The sequence below is a fragment of the Mya arenaria genome, chromosome 7 (assembly GCF_026914265.1).
Source record: "Mya arenaria isolate MELC-2E11 chromosome 7, ASM2691426v1".
In the NCBI taxonomy this organism is placed as follows: Eukaryota; Metazoa; Mollusca; class Bivalvia; order Myida; family Myidae; genus Mya; species Mya arenaria.
Genome location: NC_069128.1, coordinates 15,849,339 through 15,863,098, shown reverse-complemented (window position 1 = coordinate 15,863,098; position 13,760 = coordinate 15,849,339). Strand labels below are relative to the sequence as shown.

The 13,760-nt window shown below is 35.3% G+C and overlaps 1 protein-coding gene across 1 annotated transcript; it reads right to left on the bottom strand.

Moving 5' to 3' along the window:
- Window positions 1-4,939: 4,939 nt before the first annotated feature.
- LOC128241764 (uncharacterized) lies at window positions 4,940-13,208 on the bottom strand. The gene is made up of 4 exons (XM_052958841.1): window positions 13,070-13,208; window positions 10,148-10,643; window positions 7,833-7,903; window positions 4,940-6,215 (listed from the first exon to the last, which is right to left on the bottom strand). The coding sequence occupies exons 2-4, from the start codon at window positions 10,639-10,641 to the stop codon at window positions 6,202-6,204; spliced, it is 579 nt and encodes a 192-aa protein (XP_052814801.1). The 5' UTR covers window positions 10,642-10,643; window positions 13,070-13,208; the 3' UTR covers window positions 4,940-6,201.
- Between the last annotated feature and the right edge of the window lie 552 nt (window positions 13,209-13,760).

Below are 13,760 nucleotides of genomic sequence, written 5' to 3'. Positions count from 1 at the left end.
CTATGGTCGTAGACTCTACCAAGTTTGCTTAAACTATGGTCATTGAGCTAACATTAGATTAACACTTTCCTCTACCAAGTTTGCTTAATTAAACTATGGTCATAGAGCTATCATTAGATTGACACTTTCCTTTACCAAGTTTGCTTTAACTATGGTCATAGAGCTAACATTAGATGGGCACTTTCCTCTACCAAGTTTGCTTAAACTATGGTCATAGAGCTAACATTAGATGGGCTCTTTCCTCTACCAAGTTTGCTTAAACTATGGTCATAGAGCTAACATTAGATTAACACTTTCCTCTACCAAGTTTGCTTAAACTATGGTCATAGAGCTAACATTAGATGGGCACTTTCCTCTACCAAGTTTGCTTTAACTATGGTCATTGAGCTAACATAAGATTTACACTTTCCTCTACCAAGTTTGCTTAAACTATGGTCTTAGATCTAACATTAGATGGGCACTTTCCTCTACCAAGTTTGCTTAAACTATGGTCATAGAGCTAACATTAGATGGGCACTTTCCTCTACCAGGTTTGCTTAAACTATGGTCATAGAGCTAACATTAGATTAACACTTTCCTCTACCAAGTTTGCTTAAACTATGGTCATAGAGCTAACATTAGATGGGCACTTTCCTCTACCAAGTTTGCTTTAACTATGGTCGTTGAGCTAACATAAGATTTACACTTTCCTCTACCAAGTTTGCTTAAACTATGGTCTTAGAGCTAAAATTAGATTTACACTTTCCTCTACCAAGTTTGCTTAAACTATGGTCATAGAGCTAGCATTAGATGGGCACTTTCCTCTACCAAGTTTGCTTAAACTATGGTCATAGAGCTAACATTAGATGGGCACTTTCCTCTACCAAGTTTCCTTAAACTATGGTCATAGAGCTAACATTAGATTAACACTTTCCTCTACCAAGTTTGCTTAAACTATGGTCATAGAGCTAACATTAGATGGGCACTTTCCTCTACCAGGTTTGCTTAAACTATGGTCATAGAGCTAACATTAGATGGGCACTTTCCTCTACCAAGTTTGCTTTAACTATGGTCATAGAGCTGACATTAGATTAATACCCACCTCTACCAGGTTTGCTTAAAACATGGTCATAAAGCTAACATTAGATGGGCACTTTCCTCTACCAAGTTTGCTTAAACTATGGTCATAGAGCTAACATTAGATTTACATTTTCCTCTACCAAGTTTGCTTAAACTATGGTCATTGAGCTAACATTAGATTGACACTTTCACCTACCAAGTTTGCTTAAACTATGGTCATTGAGCTAACATTAGATTTACACTTTCCGCTACCAAGTTTGCTTAAACTATGGTCGTAGACTCTACCAAGTTTGCTTAAACTATGGTCATTGAGCTAACATTAGATTAACACTTTCCTCTACCAAGTTTGCTTAATTAAACTATGGTCATAGAGCTATCATTAGATTGACACTTTCCTCTACCAAGTTTGCTTTAACTATGGTCATAGAGCTAACATTAGATGGGCACTTTCCTCTACCAAGTTTGCTTAAACTATGGTCATAGAGCGAACATTAAATGGGCACTTTCCTCTACCAAGTTTGCTTAAACTATGGTCATAGAGCTAACATTAGATTAACACTTTCCTCTACCAAGTTTGCTTAAACTATGGTCATAGAGCTAACATTAGATGGGCACTTTCCTCTACCAAGTTTGCTTTAACTATGGTCATTGAGCTAACATAAGATTTACACTTTCCTCTACCAAGTTTGCTTAAACTATGGTCTTAGATCTAACATTAGATGGGCACTTTCCTCTACCAAGTTTGCTTAAACTATGGTCATAGAGCTAACATTAGATGGGCACTTTCCTCTACCAAGTTTGCTTAAACTATGGTCATAGAGCTAACATTAGATTAACACTTTCCTCTACCAAGTTTGCTTAAACTATGGTCATAGAGCTAACATTAGATGGGCACTTTCCTCTACCAAGTTTGCTTTAACTATGGTCGTTGAGCTAACATAAGATTTACACTTTCCTCTACCAAGTTTGCTTAAACTATGGTCTTAGAGCTAACATTAGATTTACACTTTCCTCTACCAAGTTTGCTTAAACTATGGTCATAGAGCTAACATTAGATGGGCACTTTCCTCTACCAAGTTTGCTTAAACTATGGTCATAGAGCTAACATTAGATGGGCACTTTCCTCTACCAAGTTTGCTTAAACTATGGTCATAGAGCTAACATTAGATTAACACTTTCCTCTACCAAGTTTGCTTAAACTATGGTCATAGAGCTAACATAAGATTTACACTTTCCTCTACCAAGTTTGCTTAAACTATGGTCTTAGAGCTAACATTAGATGGGCACTTTCCTCTACCAAGTTTGCTTAAACTATGGTCTTAGAGCTAACATTACATGGGCACTTTCCTCTACCAAGTTTGCTTAAACTATGGTCATAGAGCTAACATTAGATGGGCACTTTCCTCTACCAAGTTTGCTTAAACTATGGTCATAGAGCTAACATTAGATTAACACTTACCTCTACCAGGTTTGCTTAAACTATGGTCATAGAGCTAATATTAGATTAACACTTACCTCTACCAGGTTTGCTTAAACTATGGTCATAGAGCTAATATTAGATTAACACTTACCTCTACCAGGTTTGCTTAAACTATGGTCATAGAGCTAACATTAGATTAACACTTACCTCTACCAGGTTTGCTTAAACTATGGTCATAGAGCTTACATTAGATGGGCACTTTCCTCTACCAGGTTTGCTTAAAATATGGTCATAGAGCTAACATTAGATTTACACTTTACTTTTCGAACGGAAATATGAAAATCTACGATCTGAATTTTTGTCAGAAATCTTATATCATTGGTTTACAGATATTTACGCCAAAAAATGCTCTTTCCATGACAAAAAATAAAAAAGTTGTAAAAAAGGTAAATCTGTGAGAGTGCAGCTTTAGCATGAACCCAACACAAACCTTTATAAAATAAACTTGATTTTCGCGATAATTATCTAGCTAACTTGTTTATATCCGCGAAACTTTTCCGGTAAGATAAATATCATAAGACTATAAACTGGCTTGAAAGCGCCATGAACTGCCACCTGTTACCTTTTTCAGCTGTACAGCATTAACTGGTCAAGTATTTAAGGTTTGCGGATGCCACTTAGTTAGTAGATACTAACTGGTTTACTAGATAAGATTTGTGTTAACCAGTTACTTATAAAGACATTCCACATTCAGGCGTTAAAACGTAACCTAGTTATGGTTTTTTATTTTCACTTAGTAGGTTACATACTAAGTGGTTATAACTAGACAAGATTCGTGTTATCACTTACCTATAAATGCATTCCAGATTCAGGCACTAACAGGTTATTTCGTTATGGTTTGCGAATTCCACTTAGTAAGTATCGCACTAACTGGTTAACTAGAAAAGATTCGTGTTACCACTTACTAAGTTAAATTCGCAAATAATATCTAGATAACCAGTTCCTGCTAGAAGCCAAAATTGCATTTATAGCTAAGAGGTAACACGAATCTTATCTAGTTAAGCTCAAACGAACGTTTAATAAAATAATAATTCCAACGGATAAAAAAGCTGTATCGGTTGGTTGATGGCAAAGGTAAGTGCAACACAGGCTTTGGTGGTTTTCTATTTCCAAGATCCGCTTAGTTATACTTCACCTCATCAGGCAGATGACTTGATTACAATCCTTATTTTAGATGATGACGGACACAGAGTCGTTCTAAGAGAAACTTACATTGTAGTTCTAATATAGGATCACAAACTATTTAAGGGCCTCCCACAATGCAACAGTGGGTGGGGAAGGCCAAATTTAAAACGTTTCAAAAGTTCATGTTTTATAAAGTTTTAAGAAACGATCCTTTTAGGGAGTAAAACAAACGTTCTTTGTGACATGTTTGAGGTAGTAAGGAGTTGACCAATTTTTACAAGAAGATTTTATCAGATTTTGATTAAAAAAAACATTCATATTTTTTCAGAATAATCTGTCGAAATAAAAACTTTGTTTTTGTGTCAAAATGCCCTAGACTTTCAACTTATCAACAATGTATTGTGGGTTATTGGTGATATATTTTCCAATAAGAAATATATTCAACAAAATAATGAAATATAGTGGATTAAGTTCATTCCCTGGTTACAAAAATGCTCCAATCACCACAAAACCTCAAGATATTGTTGAGTGGGCAGTACTGACAATTTTGACACAAACTTATTCATTTTTTATTAAGACATTTACGGAAAAATATAAATGCTTTTTGATTGGAAATCTGATAAAATCTTATTTCAAACAATTGGCTCAACTCCTAATTACAGCTACACATGTTGCAACGGCTATATGAATTATGCTTGCTAAATATATTGACCATCAAACTTAATGAAAAAAAGAGTTTTTTAAACATTTGAGTTTTGGTCACTCAAACGACTTTTTCTCTGTGAAGGCCTTTAATTGGCCATCCCTCATGGTGCAACGTACACTTACACCTTCTGTTAGGGAATTCATGACACACGGCCTGTCAACAACTTGAATTCAAACCACGAATGAAACTGTTTTCTTCTTTTTTTTATTAGATTTTCAAAACACAAACCACGCATGAAACGGTTTCTTCTTCTTTTTTTATTAGATTTTCAAAACACAAACCACGCATGAAACGGTTTCTTCTTCTTTTTTTATTAAATTTTCAAAACACAAACCACGCATGAAACGGTTTCTTCTTCTTTTTTTATTAGATTTTCAAAACACAAACCACGCATGAAACGGTTTCTTCTTCTTTTTTTATTAAATTTTCAAAACACAAACCACGCATGAAACGGTTTCTTCTTCTTTTTTTATTAGATTTTCAAAACACAAACCACGCATGAAACGGTTTCTTCTTCTTTTTTATTAGATTTTCAAAACACAAACCACGCATGAAACGGTTTCTTCTTCTTTTTTTATTAGATTTTCAAAACACCAAAAACAAGAATCGAACACAACTATTTTAAGCAATGTCAGTTAACAATTGTTGCAGGTTTTTTTATCACGGCATTAAAAACCATAGATCGTTAAAGTAGGTTTTCTAAACACGGCTTATTTACAGTTTTTGGGTCCGTTTTCAACGATTGTAATTCAGGAATTTGTGTAGAACAGTTTTCACAATATCAAGTTTTGGGGTCATTTTATTGACAAAAAAATATATACAAGTGACGCAAGCTAAAAACTATTTCTTTGCAAAAAGGGATAAGTGTCAATTTTAAAATCGTTTACAAATTGGATTAGCCCTTACCCACATACTGATTAACATTTTTTTTTATTACACTGTAAAAATACAATCGAAATTATCTCGAATTTATTTCCAACTTTAGTGGTCACTTTATCTTTTTGTTCAATGAGTTGGCCTTATTTCTTAAAGATGCACTATTACTCCCAAATAAGATTAACCATAATTGATAATATTGTTTTAATATTCCAAACAAGATGAAGAAATGTCGAAAAAAATGATTCTTATGAAGGATATCGAGATTAATTGAAAAGAAATGAGCATAAAACACGGTATTTCTACCTTATGAGACTATAGTAGACCACAGTTATCATTCACCAATCATTTAATATTTTTGTGCATTCTGCTATTAAATACACGGTTACAATCTTGTTATCAGTAATTAAAATTTTCCCTAAATGCATTATTTAGTAAGTAGTTAAAGGTTTATCAGTCAAAAATGATATTGGTTATACATGTGTATGCAATGATTTTGAAGAGTGTCACTTAAAGTCTTCCGATACATTTATATCAGTAAATCAGCAGATCAGCTGTTATTGATTTTAATCAGGTATATCGGTAGATATTATTAACATTAGCTTGCCGAGTTAGTGGGTAGTTTACACAATATAATGTAGACCACTAAAACATTAAGATTGTTAGTCAGTACTTTTATTTTTGCAAATGCATACTAACAATATTTAACAATTACGTAATGCAAAGCATTTAAATGAATGGAAATGGATTATAATTGATGCAAAGTTTACATTGTAAAATATAAAACGTAAGAGATTTAAAAGATCAACGATTATGATTTGCCACAACATATTAACACTGATGGCCCTCGTTCCTTCATCAAATGTCTTTTGCATTTATAAGTGATGACGTACGTCATTTGACAAGCCTTTTCCAAAATTTCCAGGGTGCACAATAATAATCTGAAGACAGGCTTCTACTGTCGACTTTCTGAAATGAAATTGAGCATGTTGAAAGTCAAAACAGTCATTGTATCAATGGTGTAACACCAGCCTGAAATGTAGCTATGGTAGATGCTGAACAATTGTGGTTTTAATGAACTCATTCACAATTTTTATGTTGGCAACAATGCTTTTAAACGTCGTTCAAAGTGAGTTATTCCACTTACTCTTATGACAAAATATCCAAAGCGTGAATCTGACAGGTACACATTTAAACGTAACCTTCTAAACAAAGCCTAAAGTAGTTCCATTTTCAATAGGGCTTTAAAACAACATTTCTTCAATGATGACAATAATGTTCTTACATAGAGCCTAAAAAGCCTACCCACCCTACCTGTTTTTGAAAAGGATGTAACTCTAACCAAACCATTTTTATTGGCCTAGCGTTACTAACGCCTTGAAGTCAAATATAATTTTCAGCAATATGTTTTAAAAAAAATACTTAATAACAAAGCCCTTGTTTTAACTGTTCATGTCTTTTATCATTGTTACATCCTTTGTGATCATATTACACTTCAAACTATTTTTTAGTAAATGTCTAATCCTGTAAAACGTGAACAAGCCCCTTTAAATAAGCGTGTGACGAACACGTGGTCTTGTGGTAACACACTTGACTACCAATCCAGGGTGTCGCAAGTTCGATTCCCCACCGCACAACTTAAAGGGACTGTACACCAGAGTTTCACCAAAAAAAGTTTTTTTCTGTAACGAATCTCAGGACAATTATCTAATAGAATGTGTTACGCTTTGACATCATAATTGTAAAAAAGTACCAAAATGTAAAAAAAAAACCGTGTCGCCAAAGGGTTCGAACCCGTGTCGCCAAAATTGCAGTCCAGCGTCGTATCCACTTAGCTACGAAGGCTTTCTCTGATTAGGTGACATAATTAAGCTATACACCTACCTCGGTAATATCACGTGATAACACCGACTAGCCAATCACGCATAAGGAATGAATTCTACCTGGTAGGCATACCCAGTATATTTTTTTAATGGAAAACTACCAAATAACTGCTCAACTTAAATAAATTGTGAACTATGTGGTACTTCAGTTAGTGAGTTTCAATGCATTGTACACATCAATGCCAAGACAATTTTCTTTTTTCCCGCTATTTTATCATACGGAGTACAGCCCCTTTAAAGCATACTCATCCTTTTCCGGGAGGGACGTTATTTTTAGGCCCGGTGTGACAGCGCTATAAACGGGTGAACGTTAAAGAACAAGGGTGGCTATAACCAGGGTTACATTCGGTCTGTGCTCTATGCTTCAAAGACATAAAATGACGAACAGTCTTATCGGAGCACTCACCGAATGGACGTCGCCCGAGTGCGAGTATAAATACGCTTACATACACATATTTACTTAATAAGCACATGGACAAAATCAAGAGATTAAAAGGCAACATATAGATGGCGGAGAACCTCTTCATTTTGAATACACGTGCAAGTCATTGGCTTGTTCCTTTTTAATTTCTAGCACAAGAAACATCCATCCCTAAAAAGGTAGACGCAATGGCGCAGACCGTGATTGATACCGGGCCAAATTAGAACAGGCCAAAAGGTACGTGGGCCGTAATGACCCTATTATACAACGCTCGTTGCTTACCCTTGTTCTGAAGCAGATTTCTGATCATCTTGTTCATTATCATGCTTTTCAGAGCCATGGGAGACTTCGCACTGAAAATAAATACTTAGACGTAAAACACAGAATCCAATCTGAGAATATTTTTAACTCAATTGAACATTTTTGTTTATCTAGAAATATCTACTGTATTTTGCAATTGACGTCATAAATGACAAAACTATATTATCAAAAGTTGTAACCTTGTGGCGAATTTATTCATATTTTGAACAAATAAGTTTTCATTTTTTATGCGTCCGCACTGTACACGGATCGGAGAGAAATGATTGTGCCGAAAGACCAGAGAGTATTAACTGTTCCGAAAGATCGGAGAGTGATAACTGTACGAACTATCTGAGAGTGATAACTGTACGAAATATCTGAGAGTGATAACTGTACCGAAAGATCGGAGAGGAAAACTTTACCGAAAGATCGGTGAGTGATAAACATACTGAAAGATCGGAGAGTGATAACTGTACGAAATATCTGAGAGTGATAACTGTACCGAAAGATCGGAGAGGAAAACTTTACCGAAAGATCGGTGAGTGATAAACATACTGAAAGATCGGAGAGTAATAACTGTACCGAAAGATCGGAAATAAAAAACTGTATCGAAAGAGCGGAGAGTAATGACTGTACCGAAAGATCGGTGAATGATAACTGCACCGAAAGGCTGAAGAGTGACACTGCACGGACAAATGCTGGAGTGGTTATTTTACGGAAAGGTGGAAGAGTGAATACTGTACGGAAAATATAGAAGAGTGATAACTGTACGAAGGATCGGAGAATGATAACTGTACCGAAAGGTGGAAGAGTGAACACTGTATGGAAAAATAGTAGAGTGATAAATGTTCGAAAGATCGGAGAATAATGACTGTACCGAAAGGTGGTAGAGTGAATACTGTACGGAAAATATAGTAGAGTGATAACTGTACGATAGATCGGAGAATGATAACTGTTCCGAAAGGGTGTAAACACTGCACGGAAAATATAGTAAAGTGATGACTGTACGAAAGATTGGAGAATGATAACTGTACCGAAAGGGTGTAAACACTGCACGGAAAATATAGTAAAGTGATGACTGTACGAAAGATTGGAGAATGATAACTGTACCGAAAGGGTGTAAACACTGCACGGAAAATATAGTAAAGTGATGACTGTACGAAAGATTGGAGAATGATAACTGTACCGAAAGGGTGTAAACACTGCACGGAAAATATAGTAAAGTGATGACTGTACGAAAGATTGGAGAATGATAACTGTACCGAAAGGGTGTAAACACTGCACGGAAAATATAGTAAAGTGATGACTGTACGAACGATTGGAGAATGATAACTGTACCGAAAGGGTGTAAACACTGCACGGAAAATATAGTAAAGTGATGACTGTACGAACGATTGGAGAATGATAACTGTACCGAAAGGGTGTAAACACTGCACGGAAAATATAGTAAAGTGATGACTGTACGAACGATTGGAGAATGATAACTGTACCGAAAGGTGGAAAAGTGAACACTGTACGGAATAATAGTAGAGTGATAACTGTATGAACGATCGGAGAATGATTACTGTACTGAAAGGTGGAAGAGTGAACACTCTGTTGAAATGTGGGGGAATGATAACTGTACAGAAAGATCGGATTGTGATACCTATACGGAAAGCTCAGAAAATGATAACTGTACCGAAGATCGGAGAGTGATAACTCTACGGAAAGAATCGGAGGGTGATAACTGTCCGAGGAAATCGGAGAGGAATAACTGTACTCAAATATTGGAGAGTGATAACAGTACGGAAATCAATTGGAGAGTGATTACTGTGTCGAAAGGTGAAAGAGTGATAACTGTACGGAACAATGGGGGAGTGATAACTGCATTAAAAATGGGAGTGATAATTGTACTCAAGATCGGAGAGTGATCATTGTACTCAAGATAGGATCTAGTGATAATTGTACTCAAAGATCGGAGAGTGATAATTGTACTCAAAGATCGGAGAGTGATCATTGTACTCAAGATCGGAGAGTGATCATTGTACTCAAATATCGGAGAGTGATAACTGTGTCGAAAGGTGAAAGATTGATAACTGTACGGAACAATGGGAGAGTGATAACTGTACTCAAGATCGGAGAGTGATCATTGTACTCAAGATCGGAGAGTGATAATTGTACTCAAAGATCGGAGAGTGATAACTGTTCGGAAAGAAAAGAAAATATTTTTCCTTTGTAGTTAAAATTAATATTTTGTTCACTTTTTAACTACTTTGCGCTTGCGGCATTGAATAGTTGATAACATTGCAAAGCCTTACGTGTCTGTGTCCAAGTTATCTACATTCCAATCCTGACCGATGCTATTTTCGTTGGAATCATTGTCAAAGGGGTCTTTTTCGTTTCGCAAAGCGTCATAGATTCTATCAACTTCTTCGTTGGTCTTAGGCACTGGGGTCATGAAGTACCTATGTCTCATTAGGTCGTTGATTTCATTCGTCAATTCTTCGTTGACCCTTTGATTAACTGTATAAGGTGTGTCCATGTCGTTGGTAGGGAAGGATTCTTCACCAAGTTGTTGTTGATTTTGCTGAAGCTGACGAAACTTCTTCCAGCCTCCTCCAAGCATTGGCGAAAATCTTTTACCAAAACCGGGAGCAAAATTGTCTTTAAATCGAATTCGTCTGGGAAACCGAGTTTTCGCGGCGGAATCAAGGTACCCACGAAAGTTGACGTCATCAATATCTGCAAACGCACCGGATGTGAGCAGAAGGTAGTTCATTACCGCAAATGGCAGCGACATTATGGAATGCATGTCTGAAAAATAAAACAATTTGCATATTATGCACTATTTATTTACAAACAGATAGGTGCGTAGTTAAGGTAAAATCTATGTTTGTACGTGTATATATTGATCAAGCTGCACGGCTTCAAGCAATACAACTTATTTTCTACGATTGTAAATTATAAATGTGGTGTAAATGGTGTCACTATCGACTTTTTCTTACGATGATTGAAAAAGCCGGTGTTTGCACTGGTCACATAAATTGTTAATGCTGCCGTTATAAGCGATTTCCATATTTCTTAAGATTACATAAGGTATCAAATTCTTACATAAATCAGGAAAAGAACGCCAACACCACATAAGATATCGATTAGTTCAAGGTCTGTGTTAACCCAGGTAATGAGGCCGTTTTATAGTGTATTGTTTTTCGGTTTTTCCTAGTTTCATCCACAAAGAATATGAACTGTTCTATTGAAAAAGACACGTTTTCATCACCAAATTATACAATGGAAAAAATAAAAGGACAAGCCTAGTTGTCAAGCCCAGTTGTCAAACATTTAACAAACAGCCTGTTTAAATGGACTCGTTCATGGTTTTTAAAATGCACATTTTACGAAAAACATAAATTATTACGAAATAAAGTGTTGCCAATCATTTGGGGTGTTGAAACTAAGATACTGACAGCTGTAACCCTTCAACAAATGTTTATATTGGCTCAAATAAGTCTTTGGAGACCAGAATTGCGACCTAAATTTCGAAAAACGTTAGCAACGCGATTCGCAAAAGGGTTGTTGTGTGATTGGTTGATCACATTATCACGTGATGTTGCCAATGTATTCGACAACGGTTAAAATATCTATCAAGTGTTTTATTTGTCCTTGTTACCGAGTGGTAAAAGCTTCAGATTTCTAAAAAAAAATCTTGACTTTATGGGGTCGGTCTACTCCCTGCTCAGACCAGATATCTATGTTAATTGGAATAACATTATTATAAAATAACTGTTTTCAGTTACATTTTTGGGGAAACTATTTTTGGTCCAAAATTGACCGAGTCCCTTTAACGTCCAAAGGCCATACCTTAACAGACACTGAACGAGGAACACACAACGCTCATACAATACAGACAGACCACACATGCATCTAAATATCTTTACCAATAAACGTTGGGGTTACCGTCTTGGAGCGATCAGGAAAGTAGAAGTTCACTGGGTGGCATATAACCTCAGTGCTTCAAAGCAACAGTTTTATGTTTCTAACGGGGTAACCTCAATTCATATTTTATTGATAGCGATACGTAATAATATGTGTAGTCTGTGTCGGCTGTCTTGTGACGTTGTGTGTCTTTCATTGAGTGGCTGATTGGGGTTTGTCTGTGCACTTTTAAAAAAACAAAAAAATCAAAATTGTAGCATAACAGCCGCACTCGCACAGATTGACATGACTGCATTGAAAGCATGGAAGGCAAATTTAGCTGATTCTGAGGATAAGTTGAAAAAACAACAACATGTCAATCAGTGAGAGTGCGGCTTTAAATGTTGATGTCTGGCTTCTCCATATAATTTTGATATTATTTAAAAGGGTATCATTTACTGAGAACTAATGTGTAAAATAAATGACTGAAAAACAAATTGAGAAATTAACTGCATTTTGAGTTTTTGTTCGTTATTTGAACTAAATTGAACAATTTATTATCAGCATTTTTATACATTGCATATTTTGCATTCATTCAGTATAAAAAAATAATTTGGACAATTTTTGAGAAATATTTATAACATATACTTTCTTAACTAGTTCGGGGTATCCAGAAATCCAAAATTCACATAATTTTACGCCTTAAATTCAAACAGAGAAACATGTGTTAATTTCACTTTTGAGTAGACTTTTCTAACAGTCGCATAAGAAAAATAAATAAAATTCGAATTTTGATTTAATGTTTAAACTTCACAAACAATTTTTTATATTTACTCACGATTAAAAACAGATGCAAATTGCAACTTTATTTGGAAAAATCGCTTTCGATCAGCGGAAGTTTATGATGACTTTTTTTTGTTTTAAATAAAATAATTCTTCTTTTATTATAGGTTTAAAATGCTAAATGAGATTTACGATGAATTTTCTTTCAATTACTTATGATTAAAATAAATAACTTTGAGTCAGATATTGAAACTAACTAACCGAAAAAATCCGAACACGAACAGTCCATATAACAGGTTGAAACAGAGTTCGTTTGGAATATACTAAATTTCAGAAATAACGTGAGGATCGCATTTAAACAGAAATAAATACATGTATATAAAAACTATAAATATAAGATACGATGTGTATTTACACTTATAAAGGAAATAAAAGAAAATCAAAATAGTAAAACTAAAAATAAATTAATAATTAACAGTAAACAATAAAGATAAAAAATAAATTTATCAATTAACAAACAGTAAAATATAATTGAACCGTTTTACCTGTAGAAGTCACTTGATTAAAATATTTGTTTCCAAAGTGTAACTGACTCTCAGCGTCAAATATTGATACTGTCAAATCATGTCAATATTTCAATATGACTTCAGTCCTGCTGTGTTCAAGTGCTATCACCGCCAAGACCTGTCTCCTGTCCTGGATGGCTCTACCGAGTCTCCTATTATATTGGAGACCCCCCTACGACTGATCGCGCAATCATTAATTCATATGAAACATCAGTATGAAACCACGCACTGCTTAAAACGGTATCTCTTTAAAGCCACAGCTTTTACATCTTTCGTTCTTACTGATGGACAAACGGATAAGCTTAGAACCTAACGCTTGATCTACTTGTTCAATAAATTATTGACACCCTGTAATGAGGGTATTCCTATAGGACTTACAAAATGGCTCACATGTCTAGTGTTGTCGTTGACTAACAGAGGGGTAGCGAAACACGACGTGTACTTGCCTTTGTACGTGTATGGCGAAAATTACACGCCTTGTACGTGTATAGCTACAATTACACGCCATGTACGTGCATTTGTAGCTACACGTGCAATGCGTGTGATTGTAGCTATACGTACAAGGGGAGTAATTGTAGCTATACATGCAAGGCGTGTAATTGTAGCTATACATGCAAGGCGTGTAATTGTAGCTACACGTACAAGGCGTGTAATTGTAGCTACACGTACA

Coding starts and splice junctions, on each gene's coding strand:
- LOC128241764 (XM_052958841.1), bottom strand. CDS start 10,641: ATGCATTCCATAATGTCGCTGCCATTTGCGGTAATGAACTACCTTCTG. Junction 7,904..10,147: donor GATAACTTGGACACAGACAC/GTAAGGCTTTGC, acceptor ATTTATTTTCAG/TGCGAAGTCTCCCATGGCTC.